The sequence below is a fragment of the Mus caroli genome, unplaced genomic scaffold, assembly GCF_978045245.1.
Source record: "Mus caroli unplaced genomic scaffold, Mus_caroli_1 scaffold_4, whole genome shotgun sequence".
In the NCBI taxonomy this organism is placed as follows: domain Eukaryota; kingdom Metazoa; phylum Chordata; class Mammalia; order Rodentia; family Muridae; genus Mus; species Mus caroli.
In genome coordinates, this window is record NW_028227259.1 from 24115001 (window position 1) to 24131092 (window position 16092).

Genomic DNA, 16092 nt, shown 5'->3' on the forward strand with positions numbered 1-16092 from the left:
CATCCATTTGGCTAGGAATTTCATAAATTCATTCTTTTTAATAGCTGAGTAGTACTCCATTGTGTAAATGTACCACATTTTCTGTATTCATTCCTCTGTTGAGGGGCATCTGGGTTCTTTCCAGCTTCTGGCTATTATAAATAAGGCTGTTATGAACATAGTGGAGCATGTGTCTTTCTTACCAGTTGGAACATCTTCTGGATATATGCCGAGGAGAGGTATTGCGGGATACCCTGGTAGTACTATGTCCAATTTTCTGACCACCAGACTGATTTTCCAGAATGGATGTACAAGCTTGCAATCCCATCAACAATGAAGGAGTGTTCCTCTTTGTCCACATTCTCGCCAGCATCTGCTGTCACCTGAATTTTTGATCTTAGCCATTCTGACTGTGTGAGATGGAATATCAGGGTTGTTTTTATTTGCATTTTCCTGATGATTAAGGATGCTGAACATTTTTTCAGATGCTTCTCAGCCATTCGTTATTCCTCAGGTGAGAATTCTTTGTTTAGCTCTGAGCCCCATTTTTTAATGGGGTTATTTGATTTTTCTGGAGTCCACCTTCTTGAGCTCTTTGTATATATTGGATATTAGTCCCTTATCTGACTTAGGATAGGTAAAGATCCTTTCCCAATCTGTTGGTAGCCTTTTTGTCTTACTCACAGTGTCTTTTGCCTTACAGAAGCTTTGCAGTTTTATGAGGTCCCATTTGTCAATTCTCAATCTTACAGCACAAGCCATTGCTGTTCTGTTTAGGAATTTTTCCCCTGTGCCCATATCTTCGAGGCTTTTCCCCACTTCCTCCTCTATAAGTTTCAGTGTCTCTGGTTTTATGTGGAGTTCCTTGATCCACTTAGATTTGACCTTAGTACAAGGAGATAGGAATGGATCAATTCACATTCTTCTACATGATAACCACCAGTTGTGCCAGCACCATTTGTTGAAAATGCTGTCTTTTTTCCACTGGCTGGTTTTAGCTCCCTTGTCAAAGATCAAGTGACCATAGGTGTGTGGGTTCATTTCTGGGTCTTCAATTCTATTCCATTGGTCTACTTGTCTATCGCTATACCAGTACCATGCAGTTTTTTTTTTTTTTATCACAATTGCTCTGTAGGACAGCTTTAGGTCAGGCATGGTGATTCCTCCAGAGGTTCTTTTATCCTTGAGAAGAGTTTTTGCTATCCTAGGCTTTTTGTTTTTCCAGATGAATTTGTAGATTGCTCTTTCTAATTCCTTGAAGAATTGAGTTGGAATTTTGATGGGGATTGCATTGAATCTGTAGATTGCTTTTGGCAAGATAGCCATTTTTACAATGTTGATCCTGCCAATCCATGAGCATGGGAGATCTTTCCATCTTCTGAGATCTTCTTTAATTTCTTTCTTCAGAGACTTGAAGTTCTTATCATACAGATCTTTCACTTCCTTAGTTAGAGTCATACCAAGGTATTTTATATTATTTGTGACTATTGAGAAAGGTGTTGTTTCCCTAATTTCTTTCTCAGCCTGTTTATTCTTTGTGTAGAGAAAGGCCATTGACTTGTTTGAGTTAATTTTATATCCAGCTACTATACTGAAGCTGTTTATCAGGTTTAGGAGTTCTCTGGTGGAATTTTTAGGGTCACTTATTATATACTATCATATCATCTGCAAAAAGTGATATTTTGACTTCTTCTTTTCCGATTTGTATCCCCTTGATCTCCTTTTGTTGTCTAATTGCTCTGGCTAGGACTTCAAGTAAAATGTTGAATAGGTAGGGAGAAAGTGGGTAGCCTTTTCTAGTCCCTGATTTTAGTGGGATTTCTTCCAGCTTCTCACCATTTACTTTGATGTTGGCTACTGGTTTGCTGTAGATTGCTTTTATCATGTTTAGGTATGGGCCTTGAATTCCTGATCTTTCCAAGACTTTTATCATGAATGGGTGTTGGATTTTGGCAAATGCTTTCTCTGCATCTAAGGAAATGTTCATGTGGTTTTTGTCTTTGAGTTTGTGTATATAATGGATTACGTTGATGTATTTTCGTATATTAAACCATCCCAGCATCCCTGGAATAAAACCTACTTGGTCAGGATGGATGATTGTTTTAATGTGTTCTTGGATTCGGTTAGCGATAATTTTATTGAGTATTTTTGCATCGATATTCAAAAGGGAAATTGGTCTGAAGTTCTCTATCTTTGTGGGATCTTTCTGTGGTTTAGGTATCAGAGTAATTGTGGCTTCATAGAATGAGTTGGGTAGAGTAGCTTCTGTTTCTATTTTGTGGAATAGTTTGTTAAGAACTGGGATTAGACCTTCTTTGAAGGTCTGATAGAACTCTGCACTAAACCCATCTGGTCCTGGGGTTTTATTGGTTGGGAGACTATTAATGACTGCTTCTATTTCTTTAGGGGAAATGGGACTGTTTAGATCGTTAACTTGATCCTGATTTAACTTTGGTACCTGGTATCTGTCTAGAAATTTGTCCATTTCGTCCAGGTTTTCCAGTTTTGTTGAGTATAGCCTTTTGTAGAAAGATCTGATGGCGTTTTGGATTTCTTCAGGATCTGTTGTTATGTCTCCCTTTTCATTTCTGATTTTGTTAATTAGGATGCTGTCCCTGTGCCCTCTAGTGAGTCTGGCTAAGGGTTTATCTATCTTGTTGATTTTCTCAGAGAACCAGCTCCTCCTTTGGTTGATTCTTTGAATAGTTCTTCTTGTTTCCACTTGGTTGATTTCGCCCCTGAGTTTGATTATTTCCTGGGTCTCATCCTTGGGAAAGTCTAATTGTTTCTCCCTCAGCAGTGCTCTCCCTCAGCTGCAGTTGGCTGATGTCTAGGGTAGAGCGCCGTGGCCTTCCACTTCGGCATGTGTATTGGTCTTGTTGGTTATGTTTCAGTACCATGGGTGAAAAGCTTTCCCTGTCATTCCTAGGAGATTGCTTTGTAGTCTCAAAGCAGACCTCCTGGACCCTAACAATCTTTCTATCCTGTCTTCTCTCATGCTCCCTGAGCCTTAGGTTGTATTTGTTGCAGCTGGGCACCTCATGACCTGATATTCATTGTATTTTGACTAGTTGTGGTTTTCTGTGGTGGTCTCTGTCTCCTACAAAGACAACCTTCTGAGAGAGGACTGATGTCTTAGGGTTTCTATTGCTGTGATGAAACACCATGATCAAAAAAGCAAGTTGGGGAGGAAAAGGGTTTATTCAGCTTACACTTCCACAGCACTGTTTGTTCATCACCAAAGGAAGTCAGGACAGGAACTCAAGTTGGGCAGGAGCCTGGAGGCAGGAGCTGATGCAGAGGCCATGGAGGGATGCTGCTTACTGGCTTGCTTCCCCTGGCTTGCTCAGCCTGCTTTCCTACAGAATCCAGGCCTACCAATGTAGAGATGGCACCACCCACAATGGGCTGGGCCCTCCCCCACTGATCACTAATTGATAAAATGCCTTACAGCTGGGTCTCATGGAAGCCTTTCCTCCATTAAGATTCTCTTCTTTCAGATGGCTATAGCTTGTGTGTCAAATTGGCATGAGAGTAGCCATCACAGACGAGATTTACACTTACCTATGGGTATAAGAATAAATGCTTCCATTGCTGTTGGGAGGTGTGCTGGTCTAATAAAGCTGTGTTAGTAGGCTCTCCTCTAGACCCAGGACCTCTCTGACCCCAGCAGGCGGGCTAGGTGGTCAGTACCAGGCTGTTGTGAAAGCCTTAGGTCCGATTGGTTACCAGCAAGTCTGAGAACTACTATTTAGGACTGTCTTGAAGGGCCGGTCATTATTGTGGTTCATCGCATTTTCACAGTCAGGTAGGACTACTAATTGCTAGCCTCCTTTGGCAGCTTGCATTGCACCTTCTTAAACTATGAAAGCTAGTTCTCAGAGAGGAGGCTTTCTCTGAGCATTCTTTATTTAAAGATAATTAGGGTTTAATTTGGGATTCTCGAGCAGTAACAGTGTTGTGATTATATACAGTCTATAGCTTACCTCACCCTGAGCAGCATATAAAAGGCCTTCTCAGCATTAATATTATTTTTCTGAGTTGATGCACAGTTAAAGACACTTTGGTTTTGCAAAACGTTAGATTGACATTGGGGCCAGATATTATTGGGCTGTCCTTTGTGTCATGGAGACTCTGTGCACCACAGAGTTAAAGTGACCATACTGAAGCCAGAGGCTTTATTTTCTAACTTGAAGTGTTAGTGGTGTGCTCTGCTGCCTTGACAACACCACAGACAAAGTGGTTCAAACAAGAGGCATGTAGTTTTCATAGTTTTGGAGGCTACAGGTTCAAGGCTAGGGTGGTACTGTCTGGGACGGCTCCTGGCGAGGGCCCTTTTCCTGGTCCTTCCATGCTGCCTTCTTGCTTGGCATCTTCCCTGTGCTAACATGTGTAAAGAAGAAGGGAGGCAGAGAGGCAGGTGGTAGGAGAGAGGAAGAGAGGAAGGAAGGAAAGAGGGAGGGCAGGTTTGTGGGTTTAGGGCCTTAATGCATGGACTATGGGGGACCCCCACTTGAGTTCAGAATAAAGGACTTTTTGCCAGAAGGCCTAGACCATTTTCATTTATTTTTGTAGTTTACATAAATATAAGATGTAGAACTTTATTGCTTTGGGAGAATACAGCGCCTTGTTTTAGTTTTTCTGCTGTTTGGTGATTTTTATCCTATTTTATGGTAGTTACTGTTTTTAAAAGGCTTCACGACTTGCTGAGAATCTTTCAAGAGTCTCATCTGCTTTTTTCCATGTCATGCTATGTGCACAACCACTATCCCTTACTCCTCAAAATGTGTGCAACCAGAAGCTTTTGAAGTTTGGAATACTTGAACATACATAATGAGATTCCATGGGCTTAGGACTGAGGTCTAAATGCTAAATGTATTTGGGCTTTACAAGGATCTGTACTTACAACCCCAGGATGATTTTATACTGTGCTTTTAGTGTACATGTGTACTGACTGACACCTGTCATGTAAGATCACTGTGACATCAGCTTGGTGCCCAGAATTTCAGGTTTGGAGTATCGTGGGCTGCTTCCTGTCCATCCGTCTGTCCGTCGGTCCGTCTGTCCGTGTGTGTGTGTGTGTGTGTGTGTGTGTGTGTGTGTGTGTGTTTTCCATTTGTGTTTCATTTACTTTTCTCTTTGTTTTAGTATTTTTACACAATATTGAATGTTAGCATTTGTTTTTAGTGCATGTGTGAGTGTGGGCTTGGTATGCCCAGGGCGTCACTGCCTGGGGAACATGGCGGCCAACCTGGAGTGTGGTGGGCGGAGCCTGCCACTGCTGCTGTGAGTGACAGGTGAGAGGAAGCTTCTGCCTGACCATTGCCTCTTCTTTGGAGCGCTCAGCTGTCTCTGGTCCAGGCACGGGGCCTAGCGTCCTGAGTCTTCACTCTTGGCTGTATTCTGTTGCCTTTGGTGTTATGCACCAGGGTTCTTTGTTTCAGGGTGGTTGGGTGTAATGTAGGTGATGAAGGAGCTCTTCCTTGTCTTTGACTTGTTGAAATTTGACCTTTGGGTGAGTCATGAGAGCAGAAGCCCCATACTGCCTTCACTGTACCTTGTCAAAGCTTTGAAGACCCACAGTAGGCGCCCTTAACTAGTCACCTTCAGTGAGGACCCTCTTGGCAACTAGGGAGTTCTAGAATACTCTGGCCAATGTATCTGTAGGTTAGCCTTTTTATTAACTCTGATGTAGTTAATGTTTTCTTACAGACAGAACCGCCACTGAACACACCAGAAAACAGAGAGTACCTTGCAGAAATCATGTTTGAATCATTTAATGTACCAGGACTCTACATTGCGGTACAGGTAATTAAAGAAAAACACCCACATTATCTTTGTGATTCTGTTGTGTAAGAAGCAGTAATTCCAAGGTCATTTGTGCTCAGTCTGGCTGGACACTCATAACTACCACTGAAGTGAGATTGGTCTGGATCTACAGATTTCCTAGGCAGAGTCTCATGTGTTTTTATTTGGGTGACAAGATAGAGATGTAGAGGCCTGCCTTCCTTCCTTCCTTCCTTCCTTCCTTCCTTCCTTCCTTCCTTCCTTCCTTTTTTTTTTAAACTTCTCACGCTTACTTTGCCTCACTGTTAAGATAAAACAAAACAAACCTAACAACGGTGAAAGTGAAAAGAACAGACATCCTAAAATCCATTGGAAAACAAGGTAACCTGGGAAGGGTGTCTCAAGCCTCATACTACCACATGGGGGATAAGGCAAGAGGTCAACCTGGGATAGATTTGTGTTCTGAGGCAAGTCTGAGTTGCAGAGTGAGATCCTGTCTCAAAAACACAATAAACAAACAAACAAACAAACAAACAAACACCGAGCCAAAACAAAGTCAATGCCTCTAGAGAACCCTAGGATTCGGCTGCGTTAGTTCTGTGCACTCTGGCTTCGGAGAGGCCCTGAGCTCCCAGGGGCTTCAGGGCTCATCTTGAAGCTTTTTCTTGGCTTACAGTCTCATTGTTGCTTTAGTGGTTGTATATGAAGAAGTTGGTTGGAGTTTTGAGGAGTAACTGAGATGCATCTCTTTCCAAGATTCCTGCCTAATATTGCTTCCTTCTAAGAGAGAAGAGTCCCAGGGGAGATGCAGTTTGGAGGTGCTGCACTGTTGTCTCCTCATGATCAGTCATAGTGCCTTTTGACACAGCAAAGGCTCCAACAATTCTTACAGGGGAAATCTAGAATCATTATTTTTTCTCCTGGTCTTTTTTGAGATAAGGTTTCTCTGTGTAACCATGACTGACCTGGAACTCACTCGGTAGACCAAGCTGGCCTCAAACTTACAGAGATCAGCCTGCCTCTGCTGGCATTAAAGGCATGAGCCACACTGCCCAGCTGAGACCTATTCATTCTCTTCTCTCCCAGGATACCTATAATGTATAGAATAGGAAGGTACTCAGGAACACCGAACTTACTATTATTATTTGAACTATAGCCTACAGTTGCCTCAAAGTCAGGATGATCCCCCTGTCTCACCCTCTTTGAGTATGTGATGACAAGTGTGTTCCACAATGTCCCACAATAACTATTAGTTCTTAAGATGATCCACATGCCATACTTAGAGTCTCCATGACATGAAGGACAGCCAAATAATTTGGTATCTGGCCACAATGTCAATCTAACATTTTGCAAAACCAAAATATCTTTAACTGTGTATCAACTCAGAACATTGATGTTAATGCTGAGAAGGCCTTTTATATGCTGCTCAGGGTGAGGCGAGTATTGCACTGCTAACAGTCATGTTATTTAAAAGTGAATTCCTGTGTTCTGCCTTGGCCTGACATTCGCTGGACAGTTCCTTGCTGTGGGTGTCCTGTGCATGGCAGAGTGTGGGGCAGCAGCCCCCTTGCCCCCCACATACACACACCGCCTCCTCACCTCTGACAAACTGTGACTGTGGGCAATGGCAGCGGACATGGCCAGCTGCTCTGTGAGGAGAGAGTTGCCTTTGGCTGAGAACTGCTGTCTTGCATCTGTCAGATGAGACTTTCTGGGTGGGGGCGGCCCTCATCATCCGTGAGAGAAGAGCTCCATGTGGGCTGGTAGAGTGCTTGCCCAGCATAAACCCTGGGGTTGATCCCAAGCCCGGAATAAACTGTGTATGGTGACACACATCTGAATTCCTAATACTCTGGAGCTGGAGGCAGGAAGATCAGGAGTTAGGCCATTCTTGGCTGCACAGTGAGCCTGGGTTTCATGAGACCTTGCCTTGAACCACAAACTCCTGAACAAACAAACAAACAAGCAAAGAAAAGCCCCAGCTCCATGTGTCTTACCTTGTAGTGTTTGTGGCTGCGCTTGGACCACCAGCAGATTAGAAGTTAAACCTTATGATTTAGCAGTGGGATTCCACTTCATTGATTTTGTTTGTAAAACTTTATAGGTTCTTGTTGAAAACTTGACTCCTTCATTTGAAGTGAAAACTGGCATGCAGGTTAGCTGAGTGAGAATTGTAATGTAGGAGATGTGGGGTCGGGAAAGGGAAGTTTCTCAGATTTATTAAGTAAGAAAGAGTTCACTGCAGGATCTGAGACCAGCTGAGCAGTGGCTTTTGATCTTCCTGGTTGTGATGCCTCTCTTCAGTGGCTGATCAATGTCTCTCTTTCTAGGCAGTGCTGGCTCTGGCAGCCTCTTGGACATCCCGGCAAGTTGGTGAACGCACACTAACGGGGATAGTTATAGACAGTGGAGATGGTGTCACCCACGTTATCCCGGTGGTAAGCACGGGGTTCTTATTTTACTCTCTGAGGTTTAAGCTGACCTGGGGTAAGAGAAGAAATGAAAAGGCAAATCAAAACGCAGCCTACTCAAGTAACATGCCAGCTTTTACGTGGTGTAGTAGAAACAGCTATGGGACCGACCGACTCCTTCCTTCCTTCCTTCCTTCCTTCCTTCCTTCCTTCCTTTCCTTCCTTCCTTCCTTCCTTCCTTCCTTCCTTCCTTCCTTCCTTCCTTCCTTCCTTCCTTCCTTCCTTCCTTCCTTCCTTCCTTCTTTCTTCCTCTCTTTTTCTCTTTCTTTCTTTCTTTCTTTCTTTCTTTCTTTCTTTCTTTCTTTCTTTCTTTCTTTCTTTCTTTCTTTCTTTCTTTCTTTCTTTCTTTCTTTCCTTCCTTCCTTCCTTCCTTCCTTCCTCCCTCCCTCCCTCCCTCCCTCCCTCCCTCCCTCCCTCCCTCCCTCCCTCCCTCCCTCCCTTCTTTCTTTCTTTCTTTCTTTCTTTCTTTCTTTCTTTCTTTCTTTCTTTCTTTCTTTCTTTCTTTCTTTCTCTCTTTCTTTCTTCCTCTCTTTTTCTCTCTCTCTCTCTTTCTTTCTCTCTCTCTCTCTCTCTCTCTCTCTTTTTCTCTCTCTCTGTTTATTGTGAGATAGGATTTTCTTGGCTGGCTTGAACTGACAGACATCTATCTGCCTCTGCCTCTCAAGTGCTGGGATTCAAAGTATATGTCACCATGCCAGCCTTGGCAATGCGAATTTAGAGTTCAGGAAGGTGAGAAAGAGTTCAAAAAGTGGCTATGTTTGTGCCTTCGTTGGTTTTGCAATATGGAGCAAATTATGTAGTCACATGCTTTTTTTTGGCCAGGATTTTGCTGTATTCCCACGAGTGTCACGTGAGTGTCCTGGCTTGAATGAAAATGGTCCATAGGGAGTGGCACTGTTAGGGGGTGTGGCCTTTTGGAGGAAGTACATCACTGGGAGTGGGCTTTGAGGTTTCAGATGCTCAAGCCAGGCCTATTGGGCTATTTATTCCTGCTGCCTGAGGATCCAGATATAGACCTCTCAGCTCCCTCTTCAGCACCATGTCTGCCTGCAGGCCACCATGCTTCCACCATGACAATAATGGACTAAACCTCTGAACTGTAAGCCACCCCAATTCAATGTTTCCCTTTATAAGAGTTTCGATGGCCATGGTGTCTTCACAGTAATAGAATTCCTAAGTAAGACACTCATCATTGGAGCTGCTGCAGTTAGACATCATTCTGATGTCAACGCCGAGGGTCAGTGACAGGCTCTGCTCATCTGGGGCTGAGGAGAACTTGCTCTTGCCTCTGAATGAATTCAAGAGTGACAATCACATTTGATTGCAGGGCTCCTTATGCTATCACCTTTGGGTTTTAAGTCGTTAGGGGAGTCAATGCAGGAGGCTTTCTCATCTTTCCTTTGGTCCAAGGGATGACTTAAAGGAATAATTTAAAAAATCAACAGTGTCAGTAGAAAGTCAGACAGTCATGATCATCCCCCTTCAGGTTTTCTCAGTAGCCATAGTTACGGTGTTAACCACAGTTACTTATGTTACCCATCGTTATAAACACACACATCAATTATATGAAGTTCTGTGGCTTGGTTTTGTTACTTGGAGGGTGTGTGTATACTGTGTTTGCATGGAGTTGCATGCCATGATCATATGTAGTAGTCATATGAGCTTGTGGGCCTCACTTCTCTCTACCATGTGAGCTCCAGGGATCAAACTCAGGCCGAGCACCCTTATCTGCTAAGCTATTTTACCAGCCCTTAAATAAGTTTAAGTTTTGAAAAAAAAGTTATTTAATGATGTTTGTGTCTCTGTATGGGTTTGTGCACATGAATACAGGTTCCCCCAAGAGGCCAGAGGCATTGAAACCCCTGGAACTGGAGTTATTTTGTCTGCTGTCCGATATCAGCGCTGGCAACGGAGCTTAGTCTGCAGCAAGAGCAGTTCATGACCTTAGTCGCTGAGCCATTTCTCCAGCCTCCTAAATGTAAATTTAAAATGCAAATAAGAGAATTAAAAAATCCAAAACTGAGTGGGGTGGCACAAGCCTGTAATTCCATTGTTTGAAAGGTGAAGGCAGGAGATTCAGAAGAGAAAGGTCATCCTTGGCTTAATACTGAGCTTAGGGCCAGCCCGGGATACGTGAGACCCGTGTCAACCAGCTTCACAAAATTGAACATCTTCTACCTTCATGTCGTGTGTGTATACACACCAAACAAACAAACAAACAAACAAACAAACAAAACCCAACTTGGCTAAAGCCAAGCAAGACGGGTGAACTTCCTCTCTTGCTGCTTTGTGTCTGCTGAAAGGCTAAAGTCATGAAAGGCTTTATGGTCCCTGTCACCCTGTACCCCTGCCCACGTGTCCTCTTCATGGGAGGAGTGGACCCTTCAGAGCCGTCTCAGAGGCTGGCTCTGTGGGAGTTGCTGGAGGAGGTGCTGCCCCTCTGGCTTTCTCACTGCTGTGCTGCCTTGTAGAGCAAAGGGCCTTCGCTCCCAGTGCTGGAGCCCCAGGTCTGCCTGCACCCCTTCTCCATCATCTCCACACTGTGGGCCAGGGTGAGCAGAGGCCCTTCTATCACTTGTTCCCTTTGCCCAGGGTCAAGGGTCACTCAGAAAGTATATGGTAGGAAGAAAAGACATTTCACATAGAGCCCAGGTCCAGAGAGAAAGGGTTTTGTAATTTATTACTGTAGATTCTTCTCCCATTTATAAAAATTAATTTGTTACTGATAATCTGGGTAAAGTTAAGAGAACAAAATTACTCATAAATCCATCTAGACAATCACACTATGAACTGCATAGCCTCTCAAGTGTTGGTTAAAACACACATGCACAAGCACAGAGAATATCTTCTGTCTAGTTTGTGTTCTAACAGAATAAATAATACTAAAGTTGTATTTTGCACATTCATTTAATGATACCTTTTCTGTATGGTCAAACATCCTATGAAAAATTGTCACCTAAAATCATGGTGTGTGATCTAAAGTGACATGGTGGTGACTGTCCTGCTGTTGGGTGGGAAGCACACTGAGAAGCCTACTTAATGCTGGCTTTAGGAATTGGTGTATGTGGGTCTCACGGGGTGATTGGGAAGATTCCATGTGTTAGAAGCTAATGTTTAATTGCTTGTACATACCGTTTCTCTAAAAATATTTTACAAATAGTTGTACTTTGCAGAAAGGACCAATGTTTTGTCTAGAAGTTAGGAGCATGGGGGAGGAGCCCAGGAGGACTTGGGGAGGTGATCCTTACAGCTTAGCATGGCTCTGTCTGTGCCTGTACTGATGGATGTAGTACACACACACACACACACACACACACACACACACACACACACAGAGTACACACACAGTACACACACACACACACACACACACACACACACACACACTCACACAGAGTACACACAGAGTACACACACACACACACACACACACTCACACACACACACACACACACACACACACACACACACACACACACACATGCGTGTACCCAGCATGGAGCTGTGGTTCATCTTCATGTCCTCTCTTTCCCCCTGGCCCTGTGGCACAGCGACCACAAAGTGCTAGTGTGTGAAACTGATCACCAGTGTCCCCACACCTGAGTCTCTGCAGACAAGCTGGATGGGTGGCCAGGCTTGTGGCTGCTATGGCAAGTGTGTGCAAACAGAAGGTCAGTGAGGGGACTTTGGGCCCATCACTGCTGTGGGCAGGTGGACTCTAGGCACTCCTGCTAGTGGATGGCAGAGTTATTGTGGACTCCCACAGGCCCCTCACAGACATGCCTTTAGTAGCTCAGAAAGGCATCAGGGAGCATCCAGATCCTAAGATGCACTGGTCTTAGCTAGCACTGACTGGTTAGCTTCTTTGAATCACTTTCAATGTGCTGAACAGAGCCATGTCTTGAATCCTTATATCTGCCCTTAAAGCCCATGTGTGACCGGCTGGGTTTTATTTCATAGACGCTGTAAATGCCCTCAGGGTATTTGCTCCACACTAGGGATGGAGGTTAGGATCCCTGACCCAGGGTTGGGATCCAGGCTTTGGGGATCACCGTCCTCTGTGCTTTTCCACAGTTGCTAACTTTGAGTTAGGAGCAGCTTCATCGGTGGTTTGACAGTGCACAGACAAAGCCTGTTTGGCCTACTTAGAGGAAAGCTTCACTGTCAGGTTAGCTCCTCTCTCAGGCAGCAGCACCTTTTACAAACGACCAATTCTGTGTCGTTGCCTACATGTTCCTAATGGAAACATTTTGGTTGCTTATGGAGATTCAGGTTATTGGAGTCATTCAGAATTTTAAATATTAATGGAACTTCAGATGCTGTCATTTAAAAAGACCAGAGATACTGAACCTTATAAGTGGGAGCCATTAAATGCTAGTTCAGTGCTCAGAAGGGTGGACATCTGGGAAGGGGAGGGTGGGGACCTGCTGAGTGCACGGGCTCTGGACTGTGGTTAGTGATGTGGCTGTCCTGCCTCCTCTCGTCTTCTCTCCTCTCTTCTCCAGGCAGAAGGCTATGTAATTGGAAGCTGCATCAAACACATCCCAATTGCAGGTAGAGATATTACGTATTTCATTCAACAGCTGCTAAGGGAGAGGGAGGTGGGAATCCCTCCTGAGCAGTCACTGGAAACCGCAAAAGCCATCAAGGTAAAAACAGAAGGGAACCTGGCTGGTTTGGGGGTGAGGGAGATGGTGCTTGGGTGTTCCCCTCAATGCCACTGCCCCTCCTGCTCCCTTCCTGTCCCCCGAGAGTGTGGGCCTTGGTTGTTTTGCCATTGAGTTTCCTGTGCTGGGGACGTGAGGCTCAGTGTGCTCTCCTACACAGAGAGTGGCTTCTGAGCTGGTGTTGAGCTACCGGTGTGTGGAGTAGAGCGTTGTTTAATTGAAGCCTAATTAAACCAAACCTTCAATTAGCTGCATGCTGCTTCCCCATCTCCCTCCGTGCTTCCATTTAGAATCAGGAGGCGAGTCGCAGCAGTAGCTGTCAGGAATCCTGAGGTGTTTGCGTGCTTTGTGTCCTGAGAGTACACCTCAGAACCCTGCCAGTCTAGATCTCAGGGTCCTTAAACAGAATCCACCTGCCTGTCTCCAGACCTCTGTTACCTGTTACAGCAGTGAGAGGAAAATGTGAACTTAGTAACAAAAGAGCAAAGTGAAACTAAGTAACAAAAGAACAAAAGGTCATTATTTAGAGGGTCTACTTGACCTCACCCATCTTCCTATTGGTGTGGGCATGGCAGTTACAGACTTTTAAAAGAAATTTTTCTTCTCAGCTAGCAAAACTAAAACGTTAAAAAAAAAATCAAAATGCAAGAGATTCCTGAGTGTTCAAGGCTGGTTATCATATATCGAGAGGAGGGAGGGTTTTGTTTGAATCTGGAGAAGGGTCTGAGGTGGGGTATGACATGTGACCTCACACAGCTCTGGTTCTGAGCTGCAGTGTAGAGGGGTAACTCTCCTGCTGTTTCCTCTCAGCCAAGCATCTCTGGAGGTTGGTTAAATTCAAAGAGGCAGGGGACAAGATTTCTGAATTTTGGCTGATGCTAGTTGAGAACAATCCTTTTGGGATGGGACAGGTAGAGGGCTGGCTCCTACAGAAAAAAATGCCACCTGTCCCTCCCTCGTGGGCTTGGGCTTCCCAGGACTGGGGAGACTTGAAGTCCTCAAACAAAAGGGAAAAACTGGTCGTTCCATGGTGGGGAGAGATTTGAAAAGATGTCCTCAGACTTCTTTGTAGACTAAAATATTTCCAAGGTTTCCCCTCAGCCTTTGTTTCCTTTTCCTCAGTGGGAGCCATCTCTTGGCAGCCCCAGTGCTCTCGCCTGATTCTGCTCTTATTCTACAGTAGCTGCCAACTGATGTCATGATGTTTGCTTATTTCAGTCACCTAGTGTCTGACTCTGAGCTAGATGGCCTCTGAGAGGGATCTAAGTGTTTCATCGACTGTGTATCTCCAGTGTTGATCAAGTGACTTAGAATACCTAACCAGCAAGGTCAGGGGATCAAGCAGACATTTAACAGGAGGACAGATAGCATTCCCTTAGGCACGCATGCGTGCACATACTCTCTCTCTCTCTCTCTCTGTCTGTCTCTCTCTCTCTCTCTGTCTCTCTCTCTCTCTGTCTCTCTGTCTCTCTCATGCAGTTGGCTTCTGGGCCAAGCTTAGCTTGTTGGTCTTGTGGACAGTAGTGAGGCTGGCACCTGACAGGGAGCCTGAGGGGCCAGCAAAGCCTGGGTGGAGACAAGGAGCTAATGTTTTATAGATAGATATTATTTCAGACAAAATGGCAACAGAATTAGGGAGAACATGGTAGTGATGTGTAACCATTGCAGAGAAAACAGACTTACCTACTCAAGTGTAGTCATGCTTAAGCTGAAAGACAACAGGACACATGCTTGATGGTTCAATCACACAAGAGTTACAGTGTAGGCAGAGATGAGTTCAGAGGTGTCTGTAAGATGTGGGTTCCTGTGTATTTGTCAGAGGGCAGAGGTGCGGGTACTTATCAATGCTTTGGCCATGTCTTTTTGTGTACATACAGGAGAAGTACTGTTACATTTGCCCGGATATTGTCAGAGAATTTGCTAAGTATGACGTAGATCCTCGGAAGTGGATCAAACAGTACACAGGGATCAATGCCATCAACCGGAAGAAGTTCATTATAGATGTTGGTTATGAAAGGTTCCTGGGACCAGAAATATTCTTTCACCCTGAGGTAAGATGTCTGAGTGTACTGAGTAGTGTATGTGGAGTGATGCTGCCCTCCAGTGTGCAGAAGGAGCAGTTCCCAGTAAAGGGACCCAGTGAGCAAGTTGGTTTCACATGGTGGTTCCCTCTGCAGAGTGGTTGCCTGGTGTGCCTTGCTGTAGGCTTACCCGCTTTAACAGTTAAGGTTGGGGTTATCCTGGGCATGAGGAAGATCTCTGAAGAGCAATAGGAGAAATGGATTTGAAACTGATCTCCAGGCACCTGTAGGAATAAAGCAGTCACTAATCTCAAGGTCTGTGTGCATTGATCCCTGTATGAAAGTAACAGTAAGACGGAGTGTTTTGTGACTGTGCGTGTAAAACCAGTGAATGCCCAGCTGGTGAACTGGCTCATAACTGTCTGCAACTCCAGCTCCAGGGGATATGCTGTCTTCTTCTGGTCTCTGCGGGCACTGCACTCAGATGCTCAAACCCACACCCAGACACACCCACACACATAACAAAGTACATAATTAAAAGTAAAAATGAAGTCTTAACATTTTGTTTGAAAATAGTTTGTGTTACTTGAGAAAGTGTATAATATTTCTTTCCTATTTATATAAAATATAGTTTGCCAACCCAGACTTTATGGAGTCCATCTCGGATGTTGTTGATGACGTCATACAGAGCTGTCCCATAGATGTGCGCCGGCCGCTGTATAAGGTATAAACTTCTTGGGTAAGGTGTTTTGAGTTCCTTCCCACATAAAAGGCCTGTAGTTGTTGGCTATCCATGTAGCAAGTCTTCATCACTGTTTTCCTGCTCCCGGCAGGAAACGCGTTCCAGTTGTGTATAACTGAGAGCTTTGACTCAGAGAGGGGATGAGTGGGACGCTGGGAATATGACACAACCAACAGAGGGACTTTTCAAACTCTTTTCTTCCTCCCTTCCCCTCCCTCCTCTGCTTGAGCGCAGACCATGACTTTCCTGTCTCGCCCTCCCTAGCACTGGGGTTTCAAACCCTGTGTCTCCATGCCTGGCGTGAGCTGTCTTTTTGTCTTGACTGTCAAACTGGATTGAGTTACACAGCCTGAGCCATACACACCAATTGAAAGAGGAAGGTTTGCCCTGCTCAGGCTCTCTGGGAACCGCTCTTATTCTTTGCT

General features: G+C 44.6%; 1 protein-coding gene across 1 annotated transcript in view; it reads left to right on the forward strand.

The window, feature by feature from the left end:
- The window catches only part of Actr3b (actin related protein 3B), a 113300-nt gene that overhangs the window by 76967 nt on the left and 20241 nt on the right, over positions 1-16092 (forward strand). The window contains exons 5-9 of the mRNA XM_085836531.1: positions 5692-5787; positions 8097-8204; positions 12743-12886; positions 14782-14955; positions 15557-15649. Coding sequence (XP_085692657.1) covers positions 5692-5787; positions 8097-8204; positions 12743-12886; positions 14782-14955; positions 15557-15649 — 615 coding nt within the window. The remainder of the gene's footprint in view (positions 1-5691; positions 5788-8096; positions 8205-12742; positions 12887-14781; positions 14956-15556; positions 15650-16092) is intronic.